Below are 27,705 nucleotides of genomic sequence, written 5' to 3' on the forward strand. Positions count from 1 at the left end.
TATATATATATATATATATATATATGACAATTCTTCCTAAAATTAATAAATTTGGATATGAATATAGATAGTTAGATTAAAAGTTATTTAATGTTTATATCACCACATAAAAACCTATATGTTATTATCTTTTAATTTAACAATTTAAATAAAATTCCGTTGATATGAATTGTTATTAACACAAAACTCAACCGAGTCACTCCCTCCCATATATTTATATATAGCAATGTCATCTTGCAATGAGTTACAAAAGAGAGAGTAAGAGATAAAGTGGGAGAAAAATAGAATGGATTTCAGTGAGTTGAGGACAGTGGTGGAAGAGGTGGAGCTGGTGGATGGACATGCCCACAACATAGTGCCTCTTGACTCCACCTTCCCTTTCATCCGTGCCTTTACTGGAGCCTCTGGTGATGCCCTTACCTTCTCACCACACTCTTTATCCTTCAAGGTAACTTCTTCCTCAAGGATAATCCTTTTAGGTGTAGAAGTTTCGGTAAAGATTGACCAAACTTGATTATAGTTTAGTCCAAACAATTTATTATGAATAAGGATTTCTCTATTAATGAAGAGGCGAGTGTCACACAATATCACACAAAAAGTCATATGTAATAACACTTATCCTTTTTTTACAATGAAATCACATTTTTGTCCTTGAGAATATGAGTAAAAACAATCACTTGCCTCTCCATTTAATGAAGATAATTCTTGTTAATTTATTATATAAGCATAAATTGTTAGAAATGATAAGATGATAAATTCAAATAATAACTAACATAAACTTAAACTAAAAGATAAACTCAAATAAAATGAAACTAAAGGTATTAGTCTCTTACCATCTAAAAACGTGACAACAAATTTCTAATGTCCAAAGTTAATGACCCCCTTCTTCCACCTGATGGTTTTGAATATTTTCTGTAAAATTGATAACAGTGATTAGTTTGTTCAGTTCTACTGTTATGCTAAACTCAAACTTTTATTATGTTTGGAACATATTGTATTATATAAGCAGTGCTTCAAATGTAGACACTTTGGAAATATTAACGCCAAATCTTTGCATTTTTCGACATTTATTGTTATGTTAATTGGTGTCGGACCCAGGAGACTTCAACCAACAGGAAGTCTCATATATATTTTATGTGCTTTAGATTCCGATTCACTTGTATTGCAATATTTGCTCAATGTTAGCATATAATTTCTTTTTATGAACTTTAAACATTTTCGGCCTGGGTTCTTACATTGACAGAAAACTTTTTAATGACAGAGAAATTTAAAAGATATTGCTGAATTGTATGGGTGCGAGTCAACTTTGCAAGGTGTTGAAGAATATCGTAGAGTCAATGGAATACAATCCATCTGCTCAACATGCTTCAAAAGTGCAAGAATCTCTACCATACTAATTGATGATGGGTTTGAACTGGACAAGAAGCATTATATAGAATGGCATAAGAATTTTTCACCTCTTGTTGGTAGAATCTTAAGAGTTGAACGTGTGGCCGAGCAAATACTTGATGAGGTGAGTTAACTATAGATGGACAGCACTCGAAAGTTGTGTTGAATCTAGCCCTATATGTTATTGCACTTATATAGACATCGCCCAAAAATATTGTTAAATGTCAATTTTAAGAGTTGTTCTTTTGAAATTGTGGTGTAGTGATTCAATGATTGTTGGGAATATGTTATTATTTTAGGTTACTTATTGTTCTCTTTGTTTTACTTGTTTCAATAGCCTTATGTACATAGTTTGTTCTCTTCCCACTGCTCTAAGCCTCTAACTTCCATTTATTTTTGTTCTTGGTCGAAGTAAAAAACATATCTAGCCGTATCATGTTTTTTAACTTATGTTTTATTGCGTTCTTGTATTTTTCAATTGTTTTCATGTTGTCTTTAAGCTATTTACCTAACGTTTTCTATTTATGTTATCTTATATTCATATCCAATGCTATCTGAAGGGGTTGCCAGATGGATCTTCTTGGACATTGGATTCATTTATTGAAGTATTTGTCTCCAAGTTGAAGTCATATCCTTTATAGGTTTATCTCCATATATACACTACACACTCAAACATAGATATATGAAATAAGTTCTTAGCTTTATCAAAATATTAAATGGTTTAACTAGGCTCCTTAACATTAATGTTACTGCTGCTGGTGAGATATACGGATTTAAAAGCATTGCTGCATACTACAGTGGTCTAGAAATCAATACAAATGTGACTAAAAATGATGCTGAAGAAGGTCTCACACAAGTGTTAGCTTGTGAGTAAGCATGCAAATTATTTTTTTATTTTTTAATCAATAAATATTAGTATTTTAATATTTGTTGTATTATAATCTGTCGATGGCGTTCTTACTCATTACCATTTTATACTTTCAGCTGGGAAGCCTGTCTGTGTAGCGAACAAGAATCTTGTTGACTACATCTTCTTGCAGAGTTTGGAAATTGCCCAATTCTATGACTTACCAGTGCAGATACACACAGGGTGATGGATAGTTTTCATTGTCTAATACTTTTAAGTAGATTGATGATAACAAAATATTTATAAGGGAAACTACACTAAAAGCAATGGGGGGTATAGTAGATATGTGGATTTCAAAAAAATCATTTTCTGACCTGAAAAAGGGGTACTTAATTTATAAAAAAGTATAATCAGATGTAACTTGTAGTAAAGTTTAAAAATATAAATTTATATTTATATATTAAACTTGAAGAAATTTTTTATAACACATTCCAAAAATGGGAACTTTTCCAAATACTTTTAATGCTTACAACTCGGTAACAATAGAGTCAAATAAAGCCTCATACATATTTCTATTTCTTTAAGCTAATCACTAAATTAATAGTATAAAATATACGAGTCCGAATGTACTCATCGGATGAGGATTACTTGTCTATATTCTTATTTTACTTGATGTTCCCATCTAATTAGAAAATTTCATTTAATTAGAAATAAAAATTATAATAACATAAATTAATAAATTTATATTATTCTATGAAATTTGATTGAGTTGGTACATAGGGATATGATTTCTTGGGACATAAGATCTTTGTCCCTACTTATTGCAAGAGTATATTTTTCAAACTTACTCCACAATTTAGCTATCAATTCTAAACAAAATCTAATAATTTTAACTTTACTCTTAGAATAACTAGATCTTCTCCCAAAATATAATTTCATGTAAAAATAGCCTCATGATGAGCAGTGACTATTATGTGCATGGAATGAATGAAGTTCACCTATTCTAACATGTCTCTAATCATGTATTCTTCCAATAAAATTTCACATCTAATAGAAATTAATATGTATGTTTCCTATTATTCAAATTTTGTAATAACTGTCACAATTTCATTAGATTTAGATATAGTTAGAAATAATGTTGAGTATAGCTGATCTCCCTTCTATAATTACATTATTTGAGTTTTAATAGATTTTATAGTGCAATAGAACATTTTGAGCTGCTAGTTTAGATTTTGAGTTGGGACTCTCTTACATTCGAATTTCTACACATTTAATGAACTGACATTACTTTTACCTGCTATACTAAATTTCCTTTCTGTAACTAGCTTTGGGGACAAAGGTTTGGATATGCGGTTGTCGAATCCTCTTCATCTTCGTGCAGTTCTTGAGGACAAGAGATATTCAAAGTGTCGGTTTGTTCTTTTACATGCATCCTATCCATTCTCAAGGGAAGCATCATATCTAGCATCTATTCACCCACAGGCAAATATTCTATAACTCAGTGAGTTGTATTATTTAATATGAATTTGGATTACTTTTTCACTGACAGATAAAACTGTTTTCCTTCAGGTTTATCTTGATTTTGGGTTGGCAATTCCAAAGCTTAGTGTACATGGGATGATATCTTCAGTGAAAGAGCTATTAGAGTTGGCTCCATTAAATAAGGTGAGAGTATGACAATATAAGGAATCCAAAGATTTGTTAACTGTTATTGTTTGATGATAAAGAGAAGAAGAAGTAGAAATAGAAGACTGAACCGTGAAGAGAGATAGAGAGAGACGAAGGAAGAAAGAGAAAAATAGAGAGAGAGAAATAAGAGAATAAATCTAATTGTATATATGAATTTTTATTTTGCAATAAATACATGCTCTATGTTTATAAGAGCAGAGAAAATTAATAGTAGTGTATCTGGACAAAGTATAGAGGCCAGATACATTAAGAGATAGTTATAAATCAGTTACATAAAGTAGTTACACTAAAACTGAATTACTCTAATATTCCCCCCTAAATTTGGAGCCACCATGATCACGTTGAGCAATACATAGATCGGTCACATGAAGCTTATCTCATAGAAAAAGAAATTTGGAGGTAGAGAAAGGGTTTAGTGAGAATATCTTCAACTTGATGCTCAAAGGAAACATGCTCAACAAGTAATTGTTTGCTAACAACCCTTTCTCTGACCCAAAAAAGGTCAAGCTCAATATGTTTGGTTCTGGAGTGAAGAACATGATTTCTGGAAAGTAAAACGGTGCTCATATTATCACAATAAGCAACTAGAACATAGGCCTTAAATTGCAATTCTTGAAGAAGACTTTGAATCTTGATCATCTCACTAGCAGCAAGAGTCAAACTGTGATATTCTACTTCAGATGTGGACCGAGCAACCCATTCTTGTTTATTTGACCACCAAGAAACCAAATTAGGGTCGAGATAAACACATGCCCCAGAAGTAGATTAGCGGTCATTAGGATCAGAGGCCCAATCTGCATCACAGTAAGTGTAGAGAGAAAGACGATGATGAGGAGACGCCAGTTTTAATAATAGACCATGAGTACTTGTTCCTTGGAGGTACCGTAAAATCCTTTTTAAAGCCTTCTAGTGTTCCTCTTGAGGTTGTGAAAGAAACTGACACACCTTACTGATATTTAAGGAAATTTCTGCTCTAGTAATAGTGATGTATCGTAAGGCCCCATCAAGGGACTGATACAATTTACCATCCTCCAAGAAATTGCTCCCATGCCTAATAAGCTTGCACCTTCCAACCATATGAGTAGGTAGACTCTTCATATTATCCATATGAAATTTTTGTAACAAGTCTTTAATGTATTTAGACTGAGTAAGAAGAAGAGACCCATTCGGAAGTTTTTGAATTTCAATGCCCAAAAAATAATCTAAAGCACCAAGATCTTTAAGAGCAAAGGCAAGATTCATCTTTTCAATAAGTTGTTTAATCAAAGCGGAAGAAGTTCCTATGATTATGATACCATCAACATAGCACAAGACAAACAATTTGTGTGTAGAAGTAGTCAAGAGAAATAGAGAGTGATCACATCTTCACTTTCGAAAACCGAAGGATAAGAGAGTTCCTGCCAGTTTATCAAACCAAGCCCTAAGAGCTTGTTTGAGACCATAGATAGCCTTGTTCAACTTGCAGATTGAAGTGTTGTCTGAGGACTTGAACCCCTCTGGTTGTTGCATGTAAACTACCTCCTCAAGAACTCCATTAAGGAAAGCATTATTGACATCAATTTGTTGAACATCCCATCCATAGGTAAGAGCTAAGGTTAACACAACCCTCACAAAGACTGGTCTTACAATGGGAGAGAATGTCTCATTGTAGTCAAATCCAGGTTTTTGATGAAACCCCTTAGCAACCAACCGTGCTTTGTATTTATTAATGGTATCATCAGGATTTTTTTTACCTTGAACACCCATTTGCACCCAATAGCTTCTCTACCCTCAGGTAAAGGAACCAAACTCCAAGTGTCATTTTTCATCAAAACATCAAATTTTGCTTCCATAACATTTCTCCACTCATGAAGAGATAAGGAAATCTTTGTTGTTTTTGGTTCAACATAGGCAGTAAAAGCACTAGGAGAAGATACAGTCCTAGAGTGGACAGTTTTTGACCTTGTGAGTATTGGATGAGAATTAATAGGCAACACCTGACTAGGACCAGGAACCAGTGAAGATGGAGACACACACGTGGATGAGGATGAAGTGAGAGACTGGTGAGAAGGAGTAGTAGAGGATGTAACAGGGTGGGAAGTAGTGGCTGAAGTAGATGAAAGAGGTAAGGTATTTAGAGAAGAAGGTTGAGACACCACCGAGAGAGGGATACACACACTACTACTAGACTGGTAGTCGGATGTGGGAGTGGAAGAAACAGTGTAAGGAAACTTGGCCTCTTTGAAGATAACATCACGAGAAACAGACATTCTACTCTTATAAGAGAGACATTTATACCCTTTGTGATGTGAAGAATACCCTAGAAAAGTACACTCTTCTGACCTATACTGCAGTTTGTGTTTGGCATAAGGTCTTAAACAAGGAAAATAGGCACAACCAAAGATTTGTAGGAAAGTGTAGTCAGGTGGGGATTTGTAAAGACATGCGTAAGGAACTTCACCCTTGATAGACTGACTGTGAATTCTATTTATGAGATAGACAGTGGTGTCAAAAGCATACTCCCAATATTGTAAAGGAAGATAAGCTTGGGCAAACGAAGTCAACCCTATTTCTACAATATGCCTATGTTTCCTTTCGACCATCCCATTTTGATGATGAGTCTGAGGACAATTAATTCTATGATGAATGCCGAGAGTTTTCAAAAGAGAGGCAAAAGGACGAAACTCCCCACCCCAATCAGTCTGGACAGAATTTAAGACTCCCTTAAACTGAACTTCAATCATAGTGTGGAATTGTTTAAAAATAATAAGGGCTTCAGACTTTTGCTTGAGGAGAAAAAACCAAGTGTATCTAGTGCAAGAATCAACAATGGACATATAGTATTTGAACCCCGAAACAGATGCAACTGGAGAAGGTCCCCAAAGATCTATAAACACCAACTCAAAAGAAGTGGAATAAACCATGTGTGAAGGTCTTGAAGGTAAACGATGTGATTTACCTAAAGCACAAGCACTACCAAAAACAGTATTGTTTTTATTTATGAGAGGAAGTTTACAGTGTTTCAAAATATGTTGTACATATTCTTTATTTGGATGACCTAACCGAGAATGCCATAACAAATACAAAGTATCATTCCTAGAGTTTGTATATGTAGGAGAAACAGAAAAATTACAACACGATGGTACATTAGAACTATCACTGCTAGAAACCGAGGATGACAGTGAGATAGGTAGTCGGAGATGGGTGAAGACATATAACCCTTCAGGACCGAGAGTGCCCTATAGAAATATGGTACCATCAACCTGAGATTTAACACATCAATAATGAGAATGAAATTCAAAATAAACAAAGTTGTCCTTGGCAAATTGACTAACACTAATAAGGTTCTTGGTTATAGAAGGAACGAGAAGTAAATTTTTAAGTGTAAGAACATGTGAGGGGCTGTAAGGAGATTGATACTCTGTCGTACCAATACCTGTAATAGGTGCACTAGAACCATTACCCATAAAAATATTGTCAGATCCGGGTAGGCCAATAGAGTGCTTCAAATTCGACGAATCAACAATAATGTGATGTGTGGCTCCAGAATCAAGATGCCACAACTGAGAATTTTAAGCTTGTGGGTCCATACCAACCGAATGATGCAGAGGGCTAGGCTGCCCCTGTGCAGGATGAAAAGAGTCACAGTGAGACTGAGCAGGTGACATAGGAGCCGACCCTAAAACCTAGGGCTGACGATATCCCAGATGTGACATAGGAGGAACATTATTTCCATAGGGTCCTGAACTATGTTGCTGAAAGTGTGAGGGAACATTATTTCCATAGGCAGGACGCACAACCTGAGTCAGGGATGCATACTGAACATACTGAACCGAAGAAGCAAGAACCTATGATTGCATTACCAGATCAAACTGATACCAGCATTGCAAGGCTTTATGATCAAGTTTATTACAAAGCTGACAACGAACAGTACATCAGCCACGTCCAGAATGATACCCCATGCCACGTCCAAAATAATTTCCATGTCCTCTCCCTGTATGAGCAACCCTAGATTGATACTGAGTAACAACATACTGATATCCAACAGGAGTATCTGACACAACGTTTGAAGGAAAACTAGTTGCTGCCTGACAATGTTGATTCTGAAACTGTTGATGTCCAACTTTAGAGAACTGATGCTTGAGGGAAGAACTAGCAACATTAGCCGAAATACCTCATTAGCGGGAGGATGAATGCTCTCCAAATACGTAGAAATATTGATTTAGCGTGTGGAATATATATATATATATACATTATAATATTTATGCACTTCTATTGTGAAAATTTATATACAATCATTAGATCATTCATATTCATTTATGTTACTGTTATTTAAGAGTCAATAATGATTAAATATGTCTAATATATAATAATAGTGATAATATAAAAAACTCTTACAAAAGATAAGCTCGTTAGTGATATTATTTCTCTTCAATCATGGAAGTCTTGTAGCAACTTCTCGTATTCTCTTTCATTATACCACTCCCCCCGGCCCCTTACTTTCTTCAGCCACCTCCCATTTTAATACGTGTATACTACTGAGAATGATTGCTTTAAGGCAAATTTAGTTCAGCATATGATTTAAGCTCCTTAATCTCCATCAAATGGAGTCCACCCCTATTAATATGTTATGCGACTATATGTTGGTTTTAGAAAAGATAGAAATGAAAGTTGAACATAGGAGGAGATATATCATAGATGAAAATAACATATATTTGATAGAAATAGTTAGCAGAGTAACTTTGATGTGTTGAAGGTTACAAATTTCATACATAGTATAGTCATTACCATATGTGTACAATTCATTCTAGTTGCCTATTTATAAGCTCAATATCACCGCCTCCAACTCCTGTAAATACATCATAAAGTTTCTAGATAATATAACCTATATATAGTTAGCTGGAACTCTCCATATACAAGCTTCATTTTATTTTTCTTGCCGATTATTGATACAATCTTTAGAAAATTGTGACATATTCAGAACTCTTCTTCCTTCTCCAGCATTGACATCCAAATTAAAATCTCTAAATTCTTCTATGTTTGAAGTAGATGAGTCTCTTTGTCGGCCTTGTTAGAGTATTTCCAATATGCACTCTTACTAGCTCTTTAGTTGTGTGTTGGTCTCCACGTTGGTATTGTTAGAGACTTATGATTGAAACTCTATATTGTACCTCCAATATTCTTCTCAGGCTTGTACTCAATTAGAGTCTCACATGCTAGATGTCTTCTATTTTTAGTCATTGTATTAGCGTGTGCTCCTTATCTAAGCATGAGTCTTAGAGGCTACATATATCAAGAACTTAAACAAAGATATATGATAGTTGGGTTGCGTCAACCATGACTCTAGAAATTTTTTATAGTCTTTGATGAAGATTTGTTTGGAGTAATAGGGTGTTCTTATTAGAACACATGCTTGGAACAATAGTTCAGTGACACATCATATGATGGAATATATCTCTGATATTACTTGTTGTTTTTTTGAAAAGATAATGATAAAAGTTGGAGGGAGTAAATTTTTTTACATTGTATAAAATATTCTTCACTAGCAATTGATTCTAGTTGCCTATTGATGAGCTCAATATCATCTCATCAAACTTTAAATGATTGATGAAGTTTTGAGATAATATAAGTTATATCTAGTTAATTAGAACTCCCTACGTACAAGTTAGACTTTGCTTTAATTTTCTTCCCACATACTTTGAGGTTTTGACATGAAATAAAATTGAACTAATTTTCATTGTGAAAATGTAAAAAATAATATAATTTTTAAATGCCCTTACCTTTTCTTTCAGTTAAAACAGTTACAGCTTTTTAAAGAAGTGTAATCCTTTGTAATTAAATAGAAATCTTCTCAAAATTTATAGTAGTTCAAATATGGCATGTAAATTGGGAGAGAATTAGTATTTTAACTTTTGGCCATGGCATTTAATATTTAACGAGAATAAGCTCTGCATTGCAGGTGATGTTCAGCACTGATGGCTACGCATTTCCAGAAACCTTCTACTTAGGTTGGTTAACAATTTAACATAAATATCATACCTGAATTTGATGATTTTACTTCATTGATTTGTTGTGGTTGTTCCAGTATCTAGTGCTTCTCTTTTATTTGTCACCACTTGATGTGTTTCATGTTAATTTTTTTCATGAAAAATATGTAGTTTGCTTTTTTGCCTTGATATTTAGAGAAATTATTCTACGTTTCAAATCAATGGTACCAACCAACGGGCGTTGGTTCAAGTGGTACATGCTTGATTCCCCTTAAGCAAGAACCCGGGTTCGAGTCTTGTGGATGGAAAAAATGTCGGTTGGGAGAGTTAGCAGTACGAGGATACCTGTTGGAAACAAAAAAAAAAAAAAAATCAATGGTACCAATCAGATCCAACTAATACCTAAATTTTGGGTACCCAAAAGAACATACCTAAATTTTGTCCTATAATAAGCTGTAGAGTAAGTTCTTTAGTACGTGGAGAGACATGTTTTTTTTGGGAGCAAGGCATTAGCTCAATCCATAAAGTGAACTAATTAGAGGTTTAATAAGGAAAATGATTTTCTTCTATAAATCTTCTTACAAACAAGAAAAATGACATATATTACTTTATGATATTTGTAGAGAAATATATCATTACTCTTTTTTCATTATGTGTTGTCTTCCACGTCCTTTACCTTTAATACACTAATTCTAGAAGCTCAATAGTGTATGCAAAGAACTACTGCATGTACTTATTAATAATTAAATCAAGATTTATACATAATTTCTACATTATTTACCATTCATTTAAATATAAATGCATAAAATTCATACATTATCACTAACTCAGTGCTACATTTTGTTCTTAGTCTTTTGTTTGTGTCTTCAAAATGTTCCATCTTGTTATTCATGTAACGGTATAAAGATTATTGGCTAAAATCACAATTTTTGCTTTCACAGGAGCAAAGAAGTCTCGGGAAGTTATTTTTTCTGTTATGCGTGATGCATGCATCGATGGCGATCTCTCAATTCCTGAAGCTGTGGAAGTTGTCCATGACATGTTTGCACGAAATGCACTACACTTCTACAAGCTTAGTTCTGCTAACAATGACGTTAGTTTAAGTAACAACTTGCCCCAAAAGTTGAATATTAATAGCTTGGTGACTAATGAGCTCTAAAGCACGGGTTAATATGCATCACCTCTGATTTTCTTAGTCAAATTTGGATCTTGAAATGTTTGAATTAAGAAGATATGTTTCATCTTTCTGTCCCTCTTCATGTCGGTTAACTTAATTGTGGACTTGTGGAAATTAATTTGTATGTTACCATCAACTGTCGGTCTAGATCTTCTATAATACTAGAGTGCAATAGTGAGATGACGACATGTGACAAAAATATATTTAATGATCCTAATTAATTTTTTTCTTCATAAAATAAATTAATAATTCCAGTAGCGGTGTTATGAAGAAGATCTCAACTACAAATTACACCAATTATTTTTTTAACACCGTCAATATCTCATCTTTCAAAACATACATTATATACACCAAAATATACATTACATTGAACATAAATTTCTTAAGCTACAATTTGTACCTATGCTACAATCTATATTTATGCTACTATCTATACATTGGATTCCATAAACTACACTTTAATAATAAGTAAATACTTCGACCAATCTTCCATAGTCTGGATGACTTGGTCATATGTGTATGAATCTCCATCAAACTTGACTGGAGGTGGCCATTCATGAATAATCTCCTTCATGAAGTTCAACACGTAATAGCCACAATCCTTATCGTTTGTTTGACAGGGGTCTACAATTAAAATCAAGTAAACATATAAGTATAATCTTAATTGAAATATGAATACACTACACATATAATTGTTTGAGATGATTTCTGCCAATACCTTTATACGACACCATTTGACGTTAGACGATGTAAATCTAGAACGAACATGTGCTCCGTAAATTTGCACTCCCTAAACAATAGAAAATGTACTTATTTAGTAAACAGCTAGGAAAGTGAAAGTGTGCCTAAAATTAGAATGTTTAAATGAGTAGTCCACTTACCTAGTAAAAGTTTCTCTCATAGCGGTGTACTTGTTCGGATCACCATGTTTCAATGAGCCAAAGTAATATACTTCTTCTTCGATCTCATTAATGGCAAACAAAATCCAGTATTGCCTAACGAAACATATGCATACGGTTAGGAAATATTAAGCACAAACATACAAAAGACAATGAAAAAAATGCTTACCTAGTATTAAAATGTACAAGAAATAAATCTGCAGCTTCTCTATAATTGATGAGAGTATCTGCAACATGTTTTGTCTGCTCCCGGATCTTTGTTTTGTCATTACTACTCGTCACCAAAGTGATATCATGTGGGGATAAGAACATCACCTTCCTTTTATCTTTCAAAATGAAATGTCATACAAGTACCTAATATATAACACAAATGTTAGTTAATTATAACACCAACGATTAAATGCAAAAGTGAGAAGTTAAGAAAACATAATTTATCTTATATATACACATACAACGATTACATCTATCCAGTCATGTTCATATACATTCCAGACTTCGTTAATGTTAATGAATTCTTGGATATCATTCCCGAAGACTTCCTTGGAAAATGATATAATCATTACATCACCTTCTCCCAATTGCTTTACATGTTCAAACAACTCAGTATAGTAGTTGGTGTTTTTGAGCTCACATCCCCCAAAGATGACTTAGTAGACTTTGACACCTTAATTTTTGGTTGATAACCATAGACTTCATCACCTTGGCCTTTTTCTGTAGATGTTCTACAATGTGAGGGGATGTCATTAGCCAACTAACTCCTTTTCATTGGATCTGGAGTGTACATTTTCCTGAAATATTCAATACAAAACATATCATCATAAGAGGAATTGGTAGCAACATCTAAAAACGACAATTGTTCATTCTTCAAAGTGCCACTCAGTCGAAGAAATCATCTCCTAAGTGCATAATAGAATTAAGATATTCACATAGTCCGAGTCATCGTCCACTGTACCCGTTAAGAATTACTACAAAAACAAAAATAAAAGTTAGATTGAAGATATAAAGATTAAACATTCAAATCGAGTAAGAAATTAAACACAGGGATTGAAGATTGTAAAATTGACATACATATTCCTTTTTAGGAATATACTTTTTTTCTATTCTTTAACAAAATTTCCCTTCTTCTTTGTGCCTTGTATTGCTCTCTTTTCGGTTTCTTTATTTTTTCTTCCTCCTATCTTCTTCTCTTTAGGTGCCATGACTAATTATAAAATGAGACAATGAAGGAGACATTAGTGTGAACCACAACTAAGGGTGGAAATAGGTCAGGCCAGACTTTGCCTTAAATAGGCCGAGCCTATATAACATATAGGAGTCTAGGCCTATCCTGTTTAATTTTTTTCGAAGCTTATGTCTGACTTGCTTAAAAGCCTGGTCTAGCTTGTTAGCCTATTTAAAGGCATATTATACTATATTATCTTGGAATAGGCCATCCTGTATATATTTAAATAGGCTAATATACATACTTTTAACTAGACCCTTATAACTTGAACAATTAAAATTTATTTTTGTATAAATGTTTATATTAAAATTGCATATATAATAACATTACTTATATTAAATTTGTATAATATGATCTTTATTATATAATATAACTAAATAGGTCGACATGTTAGGCTTAATAGGCATTTTTGATGGCCGAAAGCCTGACTTGTTAAACTATATAGGCTTTTCAAAAAGCCTGAGCCTTGCATGTTTACAAAAACGTCTGGCCTGACCTAGCCTATTATAGGGAAGGTAATAGGCACATGGCATGTTTCCACTCCTAACCACAATATATAAAGATTCAAATGGATAGAGAATGGCTACAACCATCTATGGCAAACGTGCAACCAAACAATGAATTTGCATAGGAACGAAAAGACACATAAAGTACTCCACCATTATATATGTAAATGTCGTATCCAAGCAACATCGCTCATATAAGAAAGCGTTTTTACTAGGCCTACTAGGTCATGTTCGACAATGCTCCTTTAATCCAGTGATGTTGAATATATATATATATTAACAGCGTTTGCTTAAAGGTGCGCTGTTAAACAGAACTTATTCAAGTCAGCACTAACATCACTGATGTTCAACAACGCCCGTTCACGTCTGCATTGTTGAAGTTATATCCGCTTATCCAAATTGACAGCGCTTGCTTAAATGAGCGTTTTTGATGTTCTTCCACCTTGTTTTTAATAGTGTTCTTCTAGCAAGCGCGGTTGAATGACCGCAATTTTCATAGGATTATTTTTAATTAAGAGAAAATATTTGATTGGGTTAGAGGACATTTCTTAAATATAAGGTTTATTCCACTTACTTTGATTCACTACTTCAACTCGGATTGGGAGGTTACTAGGTGATTGTCACTACATAATTTAACATAAGATGGCAGTAAACAACTCCATTCTAACATTCACCACTCTTCATTATATATATTAACCAAGAGAATAATAATCTGGCCACTAAAATTATCACATATGTCATATTTTTCTATTTTTAAAAGAATATATTCTAAAAACTAAAAAAATAGGACACGTGTCTTAATGTGAATGGTTGGAGGAGATAACTTATCTTCTGATATGAGAAGATACTTTATTTTCATTATCTAATTGTAGTGTGTATTTGGAATCTTGTGATGAAATTTCCTCTCTTTGAGGTGTGAATTTTAATTCCATGAATCTGATTTACTTAAGTTTTTATGCTTGAGGCTGAGACTTATCCACCTACAATACTCCCCTTAACATTACATCGGCTTTTCCATTTCTTTTGGGCATAAAGCTTATATCGGTGCAATACATTTATATTAGTGTTTGAAAATAGTAAGTTTAATCTAGCGGTCACAAGAAGAATGGTGACCTCATACATAAAAAAGATGTGTATTTCTTAATATTAACCACAGACAAAATATTAAATTATAAATAGTATAATATCTATATACCGAGGGTATCAAGATTTATGTTTAGTCAATGCATCATCCTCTGTTTATTTGTATTACTTTGATTTAACAGTCAATAATGATACAATGATAATATAAAAACTTTCATACTATGAGTACATATTGTAAGAATATTTCAATATTAATTATCATATCAATAGAAATAATCTCTTCACTAATATGGTTCATTAAGCAAAAATTTCATACCAAAATATAACGTACACTTAATTGCCGAAATCAATCATTACTATTGATTGTGATATTGCTCATTGATGATTATGTGGCTATAATATTCAAACGTTTTAAGTCCCTAAGCTCACTCACACATTCAGAAAACCAACACCATCTAAGGGTGAGAGCAAGAGCTTAGAAGAACCTCAAAATCACTTGTCGGAGTCAGATTCCGAAGCTTGCCAGAAAACGCAACAATGGCGAGAGGTAACTCGATCCTTTTTTACTTCCGCTTTACATGTTTATATGGTTTAGAACTCTTTTAGATTGTGTCTAAATTCTAACACATATTCATAACCTTATTTTACAATTATTGATGATTTTTGGTGCCTAATTGACATTGTTTAACATGGTTTAGTGTTTTAGACTTTATTAGACTAATATTCCTAAAATGAGTTAATTTGAGATTATTTGGCCTGATTATATCTATTATCATTTTCAGATCATGTTTGACACCAAGGACATTTTGGGTATTACAGAAATGGAGGATATGTGATAAAGTGAAGATTGTATTTTATTTTTAGGAACTTTTATTTGTTACTTCATTTTGAGTTTTGGGTCCATTGTTTAGGGCCCATTTTCGGTTTTACTCATTTAGGAGTAAGGAATCTGAATTCCACACATTCCATTCCATTACACATTTTCACAAATTCGTTTTCCCTCTTTTATGCTCTGCTAGGGTTTGCCTTCATTTTCGTTTTTCATTCTTTCTCTTCATTTCGGTTTTGCTTCCATTTCCATGGAAGACTAAACTTCTAGACTAAATTCTTTTCGTAATGTATCACAACTCTTGAGGTTTTGTTATTAATGTATTTTCGGTTTTTTATTATTGATTTCGTTTATACTATTTATGAATGTGGCTTGCATAATCCCATTGTGTAGGAACTGGTTTTGTGAGTTTACCTCTGTTTAGTTGATTTACTCTCTAGTGCATGAATGCTTAGTTTGTGTAAATTTGTTAATGTTCCATGCTTATACTGATTTCGCTTAGTTAAAGACTTAGGTTATGAAACTGTGCAAATTAGGAAGATAATGGTTAGAATCTGAAATTAATCTTTTGAAACCACAAATTGAGTTGTGAACAAACGAACCAAAGGGATTTAGCCATTTTATTACGTTGCTTACTTACTGTTTATGCATTACTTTGTGTTCATACCATTCAACAAAAAATCCCCCTATGTGTGAGTATAAGGTGTTTGAATCTTTTCTTGAAAGATAATCCTTGGGAAATGACCTAGGAGTGATTTCCTAGTACCATAATTTTTAATTGTTATATTATTTGCATCGGGTACGACCTCGATAAAATTTGGCACCATTGCCGGGGATTACCGGTTTTTGTCAAAGGTTCTTAGTTTAGTATAGTTTAGTGTGTGTCTTACTGTGTGTTGTCTTGTTTAGCCATTTTGAATGTTGGTTGATTCTGTGTGTGTTGGTTAATATAGTTGTGGTTAGAATTTTTGTATGGAACTTTGTTTCCATTCTTCTTTTATCACATATTGAATACTTGATGCACCATAGTCACTCACCTTGCTGTTGGTTGTGAGATACAAACAAGTAGTGAATAGTTTTTCTATTGATTTTCTATTTTTGGCATAACTTTTGAACCGTTAATCAGAATTGGACAAATTATATATACATTTGGGGTAGAATAATCCAAGGATTCATTCTCTACACACAACGTCTATATAACCCATATTGAAAATTAAAAAAGACCGTTTTACTATTTATTTCTTATTTTACAAGTTTAATTTTGAAACTATTTTGAGTTTGTTTTATTTAGTTAAATTAGTTAGGCTTTGAGTTTTGTCTTGAAACTTTTTGTGGATGTTTATCTATTATATTAGGATGCTATTGATGTGAAGTTTTGGTTTCTCGCTGAAATTTAGCATGCGTTTCCCTTATTGCCCTGCATGGTTGTTACTGTTGCATTAGTTAATGACTAGGGGAAATCCAAGCTCTTTGCATCCAATAAATCCTGAAATTGATAGAACATTTTATAGGTTAGTTAGACAAATTAGGAATTTAACTTTAGATAGTGAGTCTTTTCATAATATTAATCTAACTTATAGTGATATTGATTCTGTTGTTTTTGTGCATTCTGTTGAATACTCTGTTTCTGTGCATTATGAAAATATGGCTGAACCACCTTCATTTCCATGTGAGAGGACATTAAGGAAACTAGTTGCACCTAATTTCACATATGAAAGCTTGTGTATCCAATATCCCAATGAATTTGTGTCATATGTGCTTAAAACTGGACTAATACATTTGTTGCCTAAGTTTCTTGGGCCTGCAAGTGAATATCCTCATAAGCATCTCAAGGAGTTCCACAATGTATGTTCTACCATGAAACCTCATGATGTCAAAGAGGATCAGATTTGTTTTAAGGCCTTCACACATTCTCTTGAGGGCCTTGCAAAAGATTGGTTGTATTACTTTGCCCCTGGTTCCATTACAAGCTGGGATGACCTGAGGAGAATTTTCCTTGAAAAAATCTTCCCTACCTCTAGGACCACTGCAACCAGAAAAGATATTTCAGGAATCAAACAACTACATGCAGAATATTTATATGAATATTGGAAGAGATTCAAGAGGCTATGTGCAAGCTTCCCCCATCATCAAATCTCTGAGTAACTCCTCCTGGAATATTTCTATGAGGGTCTGAACAACATGGAAAGGAGTATCATTAATGCTGCTAGTGATGATGCACTTGGAGATATGACCCCTTTTGAGGCTAGAGGTTTGATTGAGAAGATGTCCTCCAACTCTCAACAGTTTAGTGCAAGGTGTGAAGAAGGCCCGACTCCTAACCTTGGCACGATTTTGATGAAGACACCAACATCACATAAAAGAAGAAAACTTATGAAGACAATGATGACAAAGCTTCAATAATTTAGAATCTAAGTCTCTAGGTACTTCTATCCTTATACTCTAAACTATACACTTAGTAGTAATAATCAAAAGTATTTTAAAAGAAAATTGATAAACACAAGTATAAATGAAAACAATTTTCAAAATACTATGTAACAGGTGACTAGATCTAAGTAACAAGTTAATGTGACTAAGTAACAGGTTAGCAGAACTAAGTAAGATGTTATATGAGTGAGAAACGAGTTAGCCAACAAAAAATGATCAGGATAATCAATTACACCATGTGGGTAACCGATTACACAACACGGTAAATAATTACCCAGTTGGACAGAGCAGTTGGGTAATCAATTACATCTTTTGAGTAATCGATTACTGCTTGTGAAAATCAATTTCTCCATTGGACAAACTAGTTGGGTAATCGATTACATCGATTAAGTAATCGATTACTGAGAGCTGTTACACCAGTTTTCAGATTCAAACTACACAACTATCAACCCAAACAAAATGGTTTCATTCCAAACAATTCCTACCTTTTCGTAGAGGTATTCTGGTTGGTTGGAAAGTCTATATAAAGGCATTGAAACTCATTTCATAAATATACAACATGGAAAGAATAAAGATATAACTCACTTACACAATCTATACTTTTCTCAAATACTTGTTCTACACTAGTGCAACATGCTCATAACTTTCAGAACTTGTTTTCTAAAGTTTCTTTAAGTATTATTGCAAGTTATTCCAACCTTCTGACCATTAGTACTAAAGTATACAAAGTGTTATTGGATTGCAAGAGTTTATAACTTGAAAATCTTGTAAAGGCAATCCATTGCCATAGTTAAACGTTTTCTTCATTCAAAGTATTGAATTACTTTCTTTCACAAGGGTGTGATAAGAAAGGGGATAGAGTCACTTGGAAAGGGTGTTTTCCAAAAAGTGATATAGGTATTAGAGAGTGAGTAAGGTATAAGGAAATCTCAGGGTGAGCAATTGTAATTGCTACTCTTAATATCTAGTGAACAAATCTCTTGTGCTGCAAGAGTACTGGACGTAGCCTTTGGTGGACAAGAAGGTGAACCAGTATAAAATCTCTGTGTACTCTCTTCTCCTTTATCTCCTTACATTACTTGATTATTTTTCTGCATAATTTTTCCGCTGCTATTAACTCTTGAAATTTTCAGAAAAATATATCACAATTTTAAACAACTAATTATCCCCCCTCTTAGTTGCCATCCTAGTCTTACAATTGGCACCAGAGCTTTTTTTGAGTAAATTATTCTCAAAACTGATCCTTTTTCTAAGATGGCAGCAAATCATTTCTAGGAGAAGGTTCCAACATCAACCGCCCTCCAAGCTTTATCGAAGAATGCTATGACTTCTGGAAGATCAAAAAGAGAATCTTTATAGAGTCTCAAGATCTGGACATTTGGAATGCAATTGAGGAAGGACCCTATGAAACCTTCATAGTTATTAACAGTGTGAGGGAAGTGAAGCCAAAATCCTCATGGAATGATGAAGACAAGAAGAAAGTGTAATATGATCTACAAGCAAAAAATATCCTCACTTATGCACTTGGTATTGATGAATTCTTTAGAGTATCAAACTGCAAATCTTCTAAAGAAATCTGGGATACTCTAGAGACTACACATGAAGGAACTGAGGAGGTCAAAAGGTCGAGACTCAACACTCTCTCCCAGTTACACAAAATGTTTCGTATGAAGCCTGAAGAGAAAATACTTGATTTGCAAAAGAGATTTACTCACCTTACAAATCATCTTATTGCACTTGGAAAAATTTCATCAAATAATGATTTGAACTTAAAAGTTCTACGATCACTCACTAGAACATGGCAACCAAAAGTTACAACTATTTTTTAAAAGAAAAGTTTATCAAAAATGTCCTTGGCTACTTTGTTTGGTAAATTGCAGGAACATGAATTGGAACTCAATCAGCTTGAACAACATGAAGAGCAAGAAAAGAAGAAGAAGTATATCTCCCTCAAAGGAAACTTGGATAGATATAATTCATCAAGAGATGAATCTGAAATTGAAGAGATGGAAGATATGAGTTTGTTTGTAAAGAAGTTCAGCAAGTTCCTTAAAAGGAACAAAGGCGCTAAAACTGGACAAATAAATAAATTTACCAAGAACAATGACGCCTCCACTTCAAACCAAAACTTCACATGTTTTGAATGTGGTAAGCCTGGTCATATGAAAATGGACTGTCCAAACCTGAAAAGGAATGCCATCAAGGGCAAGAATGAAATGGGGACTAGACGAAGAGCCTACATAGCTTGGGAAGATAATGATACCAGTTCTGCCTCTGAACCAGAAAATGAAGAACAAGCACATCTCTGACTAATGGCATCTCATCACTCTGATGATGAAGAGGTAAATGAAACTAACCTATTTTCTTCTTCTGAATTGCATGATGAATATGTCAAACTCACTAAGTTATTTTTAAAACAAAAAACTGAGCTAGAAGTATTCAGAAATAAACCATCATTTTCTTCATGTCAAAACTACATTACTCTTGAAAAGAAAGTTTCAATATTAAGTCTTGAACTTAATAAAATAAACAAGAGTAGCAAAGATCTGGACAAAATTATCAAAGTTCAGAGACATTCTACAGACCGAAGAGGTCTTGGCTATTCTAAAAGCCAAATTTCTAAGAAACAAAATGTCTTAACAAAGATATCTTTTAGAAATAAAGTATCCATGCATTTAATAGTAATAACAACAAATCTAGGATACATAAGCATAATCCCATATGCACTTATTATAAGAACCATAGGCATACACCAAACACTTGTATGATTAGAAAACATGGTGTACCCTTAAGTCATTATAGATGAGTTGAGAAAGGTGCTAACCATGTAGGACCCAAAGAAAATTGGGTACCTAATAGTACCTAACCTATTTTGCAGGAAAATTTGAGAGCCACCTACAATCTATGGTATTTGGACAGCGGCTACTCAAAGCACATGACGGGCGACAAAGATAAGTTCTTTGTCCTTACTCCAAGAGACAAAGGCTATGTCACATATGGTGATAACAACAAAGGAAAAATACTTGCACTTGGTAGAATCGGTAAGCCACCTTCAACAACTATAGACGGAGTATTATATGTCGAATGACTCAAGTACAACCTGTTGAGCATAAGTCAACTATGTGATAACGGATTTCATGTGGCATTCTATCCTGATAAATGCATCATCGAAAGTAAGGATTCTAATAACTCTAAACTAATTGGTGAGAGGATAAATTCTTCTTTACCAATAAAATGTTTAGTTTCTAATAATAATAATGATGCATGGATTTAGCATAGGAGAATTGCTAATATTCATATGGATCATTTAAATAAACTAATTAAGAAAGATTTAGTTGTTGGTTTACCCAAAATAAAGTTTGTTAAAGACAAACTATGTAATGCTTGTCAAATGGATAAACAAACAAAAACCTCTTTCAAACATAAGCATATGGTTTCTTCCGATAGACCACTGTAGTTACTACACATGGACTTATTTCCCCCCTAAAGGACCAAAAGTTATGATGGTAACTACTATGCTCTTGTTATAGTAGACGATTTCAAAATGAAAAATCTCTGAAAATCGCTACTATAAGAAGTGATCATGGGGGAGAATTTCAAAACGCTTCTTTTGAAGAATTCAGTGATGATTTAGGTATCAATCACAATTTTTTTGCTCCTAGAATACCACAACAAAATGGTGTTGTAGAGAGAAAGAATCAGTCCTTAGAAGAACTTGCTCGTACAATGTTGAATGAAACTAATCTCCCAAAATATTTTTGGGCTGATGCAGTTAGTATGACATGTTATGTTTCAAACAGAGTTCTTATAAGACCAATTCTCAAGAAAACCCCCTATGAATTCTTTAAAGGGAGAAAACCAAACATTTCTCACTTGCATGTATTTGGTTGTAATTGTTTTGTTTTAAATAATGGTAAAGATAACTTAGGCAAGTTTGACGCAAAAGCTGATGAAGGACTCTTCCTAGGCTACTCTCTTACGAGTAAAGCTTATAGAATTTTCAATAAAAGAACTCTAGCCATGGAAGACTCTGTTCATGTATCTTTTGGTGAAAGCAATCCTACTATAAAGGATGAGTTAACTCTTGATGAAGAGGACTTGCTAAGGTCCCCTATAAAGGAGTATTTTTTTACCAAAACAATAACCAATACTGAGCAATTGAAAATGGATGATACTTTATCTTCTCAAGAAGAGTATATTCAGTCTGATTTACCCAAAGAATGGAGAACTCATCGAGACCATCCTATTGACAATATCATTGGCGACATAAGTAAGGGTGTCACTACTCATTTAAAGCTAAATGATGGTTGTTTAAATATGACTTTCGTTTCTCAAATAGAACCTTCCAAGATTGATGATGAAATCAAGGATGAACACTAAATTCTTGCTATGCAAGAAGAGTTGAACCAATTTGAGAGAAATGAAGTTTGGGAACTTGTGCCTAGACCAGAAAATAGGCATGTTATAGGAACTCTTTGGGTATTCTGGAATAAATCATATGAAAATGGAATTATTGTTAGAAATAAAGTCAGACTGGTAGCACAAGGATACATTCAGGAAGACGGAATAAATATTGATGAAACCTTCGCTCCTGTTGCTAGACTTGAAGCTATTCGGTTGCTAGTTGCATATGCTTTCTCTTTAAATTTTCAGTTATATCAAATGGAATTAAAGAGTGCTTTTCTAAATGGTTATATACAAGAAGAAGTGTTTTTAGAACAACCTCCAGGTTTTGAAGACTACAAACATTCTTCTCATGTGTATAAACTAAAGAAAGCTCTCTATGGCTTAAAGCAAGCTCCTCATGCTTAGTACGATCGTCTAACAAACTTTCTTCTTGAAAAAGGCTTTACCAAAGGAAAGTCGACACTACACTTTTTATTAAGAAAATAAATCATCATACTCTTCTTGTTCAAATATATGTAGATGATATTATTTTTTGTTCTACTAATGAGATTTTGTGTAGGGATTTTGGAAAAATGATGTAAGAGGAGTTTTAAAAGTCTATGATGGGGAAGCTAAATTACTTCCTTGGATTAAAAATCAAACAAATCAAGGATGGTATTTTTGTGAGTCAAGCCAAATACTAAAGATATTTGCTGAAAAGATTTGAAATGGATGACTGCAAGCCAATTACCACTCCTATGGGTTATGGTACATATATTGATACAAATGAAGCTAGAAAATGCATTGATATATCAAAGTATCGAGGTATGATTGGATCTGTACTTTATTTAACTTCCAGTAGACCTGATATAATGTTTAGTGTATGTTTATTTGCTCGGTATCAATCTAAACCTAAAGAGTCACATTTAGTTATTGTCAAAAGAATCATTAAATATCTAAAAGGCCCAACTAACATTGGATTATGGTATCCAAAAGGAAGTGTATGTGATTTGGTTGGATATTTAGATTCAGATTTTGCTGGATGCAAAACTGAGAGAAAAAGTACAAGTGGTACTTGTCATATATTAGGAAATGCACTGGTCTCATGGTCGTGCAAGAAACAAGCATGTGTTGTCCTAAGTACTGCTGAGGCAAAATACATAGTGGTAGGTAGTTATTGTGCCCAAGTTTTGTGGCTTAAACAACAATTACGATATTATGGCTTAGACTTAGGATGCATTCCCCTAAAATGTGACAAAACTAGTGCTATAAATCTCACAAAGAATCCACTAATGCATTCTAGAACCAAACACATAGATAAACGACACCACTTCCTTAGGGACCATGTCCAAAAGAAAGATGTATCTTTAGAATTTGTTGATACTCATGACCAATTAGCAGATATATTCACTAAATCCTTGGCAAAAGAACCTTTATATATAATTAGACGTGAATTAGGCATACTTGATGAAGCTTACTTGTCTTAAATTCTTATTCATGATTATATGTTTGCTTCATTATGCTTATAATATGCATACTTGTATTTAAAATTACTTAAATCTTTTCAAAATTTTAAAATACACGGGTATGTAATGATAAGTGCCAAACATACCTAAATTTCATACACTTCTATGGCACTTATCTTAAGCATAATTGAGAAAAACCAACTTAAAACAATATTTTTTATATAAAATATCACAATCTTGTATATTTGTGTTTGTATTTCTTTTTTATGTATTTTGTAGGATTTAGAAAGAAGAAAAGAAGAGAAAAAAGACTCATGGTCAAAAAGAAAACGAAGTCAAAATCAAGGTGCTTAAGCAGGAAGCTAAGCGTGGACCAAGCCACGCTAAGCTAACATGGACACCAGCCTGACCTGGACCAAGCTGCTCAAGCAAGCAGCTGAGCGGACCTGCTTGGCCGCTCAGCCTAGCACTAGACTAGCTGACACGGTCAGAACTCAAGCTTGATACGGTCAGACACAAGCTTGGCACATGCCTAAGCTGCTCAACAAGCAGCTTAGCGGTCCAACCAAGAAGCTTAGCGGAGAACTAGACTCCTGCCCAGATCAGCAAGCACCAGGCCACGTCCCAGTCAGCATGGTCAAAGCTGCTCAACAAGCAGCTTAGCGGTGCAACAGGTGTGCTAAGCGGTGTGCACCCAGACTTGACTTAGCCATCAAGCAAACCATGAAGTCACCAATGACATCACTTCAAGTAGCCCACCATAGGCTTTTCAGAGTAGCTCACCATAGCTGGTCTACTAGCTCACAACTAGCTTTGATGAGTCATGCTTAAGGAGGTGACAAACCTAATTGATCAAGTGACCAAACCCATGCTAAAGGGTTTGGTCAGCTGTTGAGCGGTGTTCACAAGCAGCTCAGCGGCTCCAGGGAACTTCTATAAATAGGGCACATTTCATTCGAATCAAAGACATCATTTTCTCACATTTTCATTCACATTCTGCCCAGAAATTCTTCCCTGAAGTTCTCTCTTCTTGTTCTTAGTTCATAAGAGTTTTATTTAAGTAAGTTTTGTAATTTTAGTTTATAATTCAAGAGGAGAAAAGGAGAAAGAAAATGAGATGCAAAAATCAATTTGGTAATCTCATTTGGAACTCTTTCTTTTGAATATGGTTATGTATTTCTACTTCTTCTTATATTCTAAAAGTTTGAATTTTAATCATTTAAGTTGGTGCTTTGGTTAATTTTATTTGTTTGAGAAGTACTTAATGCTCTTTTTAGATTGATCACCTAAAAATTGATTTCAAGTCATAAAATTACTTGTCTCAAACACTTAACAAATAAACTAAGAAGTAATTGTACTATTTAGTTTATTTGCCAAGTTAAGCATACTTTCCTTAAGATCTTATAGTCATTACCACTTCAATATTAGAGTAGCCAAGATTAGGGTGTGACAACCTAATCTCGTTGTGGATGTAATATTGTTTATTAGTAAATATAAGTGATTATCATTCTATCATTTTAGGACATACACTAAAAGGAGGATTTTAGAACTTGGTGTTTGGAGTTAATCAAAGTAAAACATAAGAACTTGTCTAAGTAGTTCAAATTCATAAGAAGTTGAGAAATATTTTCCTTATTCAAAATGATCTTGTCTCCTCAGGAATTTGTTAATATTTAGTTTATGTTTCTTACTAATTGTTTATATGCAATTCAATTCAACAAAACCAAAATATGTTTACTCATTATTTGTGCATTGACATATCCATATGATTCATTCTATTAGGCAATTCCTTGTGGTTTGACATAACCCTATACTATACTATACTACAATTGAATCTTGAAAGAGGTGTAAATTGTAAAATAGTAAAGTGTTATCAATAAATTTATTTGTTGAAACACCTTTTAATATACAAAAGTGATGAAGCTAACTTACTAACTTTTAATTATTGTTATTTACATTCCGCAATTTATTTATTCTTTAATACCAACCTTCCTTAAGGAAGAAGATTGGTTTGTTAATAAAATGAACCTGAAAGGGAGTAAATAAATAAAGGTCACTTAAATTTATTATTCTTTTGTTCTTTATTTATTTATTTCTAACAACTAACTATTCATCACTTTTGTACATTATAATACCATTAAACCGGTGTTGGAATTTATTCCACAAAACCGAGATGATATTCAAAGGTACTTAATAATTAAGTAATAGGGGATTGCTTCGATACCATTGTACCGGCGTTGGAATTTACTCTAACAAAGTCAAGATGGGGCAAAGAAGGAATAACTTATTCACATGATTATTAAAAGTAAGTTGTAAATGGAATATTCTTGAAACCATTATACCGGCGTTGGAATTTATTTCAACAAAGCCGAGATGAAAAACAAAGAATAAAACCGAGTTCACTTACTTAATCAAACAAAAAAGGGAAACAAATAGAACAGAGAGATATTTCCCTTTCAACAAATTGGCGCTACTGCCGGAGACAATTTGTTGAGGGGGAAAATTTCTCACAAAAATATCTTTCAACATGTAATCGATTACATATGTTCAGTAACCGATTACTAGACATCTGTATGTCTGAAAATTCAAAATTCCAGGTTCAGTAACCAATTACTCTACAGAGTAACCGATTATAACATTGAGCAGGAAGCTTCAGTAATCGATTACCCACCTGTGTAATCGAATACCTAAGGTGTCTGTTTGAAATATGGGAATTGTTTTATAATTGAGTAACCGATTACTCACAGTGAGTAATCGTTTACTCTTAGCATTATTTAAGTTTCCCTCCTCTCTTTTTTCAAACACTTCTTCTTCCTCCTCAAACGCTCATTTTCGTGTTTACCCTAGAGTTTCCCTAAAATCTTCATTTTTGATCCGATTTGTGTGATTTTTGAGTCGTTTCATATCACATTTTGAATTCTAAATACTTCTATTCCATAGATTTTGTGTTTAGTGGCCCTAATAAAAAAAATACCCAAATCTCTCAAATCTCAAAACCTAACTTTTCAAAAACCGCAATCAATGACTTCATCATCATGAGCTAAGAAGCAACGTACCTGTGTATATCAAAGAAAGCAAGGAGGTTCGTCTTCTGAGGCTTACCTTTTGGATTTCGCACGTCTTCTTTAAAATAATGTTCAACGCAAAACATTCTCAGAGCATTTTCTTGGACACTCCATCTTTGCTCCTAAGTATAGTAATATCAGTAACTGAGTTTGAAGATTTTCATTTTCCTATTCTTCTAAGGCAACAAGATCTCTTTGATTTATGTAAGGAATCAAAAGCCTACTATCCTGAACTTGTTAAAGTATTTTACTATAACTTGAACTTTTGGAAAAATCATGTAACATCATATGTGAAAGGAAAATAAATTGTTTTGGATGTTAAGACCTTCAGTTCAATTTGCTGTAACATACCTTCTCAAGGTAGCATAAAAGATTTCAGTCTTGCATGCGATTGTGATAATTATGATAGAAAAGAATTCTACTACTCTATGTGAAGATTCTCTAAAAGGGAAATAGAAATGCATAAGCAACTGGCTTTAGGTGAAACTGTAAAAACTAGAGATATCCTTGTTGTTGGAAATCTCAATCTCGAAGATCGTTTGCTTCATTACTTTTTGAGCTATGTCATTCTTTCAAAATATTCAAATCATTCTCAAATCAATGACATGGATCTACAATTGATGTATGCTCTTAAGCATAACCTTTCAATGAATTGGGCTAACACAGTAATGAGACATATGTGGTATGTTCGACAATTTCACAGCCCTTTGCCTTATGCAATCTTCATAACCAACATACTTGAGCATTTTGGTGT

At 33.5% G+C, this 27,705-nt stretch overlaps 1 protein-coding gene across 2 annotated transcripts; it reads left to right on the forward strand.

The window, feature by feature from the left end:
* Positions 1-240: 240 nt before the first annotated feature.
* LOC109340457 (protein fluG-like) lies at positions 241-11,063 on the forward strand. 2 transcript variants are annotated; one of them, XM_019578158.1, is made up of 9 exons: positions 241-448; positions 1,262-1,513; positions 1,950-2,017; positions 2,140-2,255; positions 2,374-2,479; positions 3,562-3,718; positions 3,806-3,901; positions 9,864-9,912; positions 10,833-11,063. In XM_019578158.1, exons 1-9 carry the CDS (start codon positions 287-289, stop codon positions 11,048-11,050), a joined length of 1,224 nt encoding a protein of 407 aa, XP_019433703.1. In that variant the 5' UTR covers positions 241-286; the 3' UTR covers positions 11,051-11,063. The 2 variants fall into 2 exon arrangements, with proteins under 2 accessions (XP_019433703.1, XP_019433704.1); XM_019578159.1 differs by lacking the exon at positions 9,864-9,912.
* Positions 11,064-27,705: the final 16,642 nt, after the last annotated feature.

This window comes from Lupinus angustifolius, unplaced genomic scaffold (assembly GCF_001865875.1).
Source record: "Lupinus angustifolius cultivar Tanjil unplaced genomic scaffold, LupAngTanjil_v1.0 Scaffold_179_17, whole genome shotgun sequence".
Lineage (NCBI taxonomy): Eukaryota > Viridiplantae > Streptophyta > Magnoliopsida > Fabales > Fabaceae > Lupinus > Lupinus angustifolius.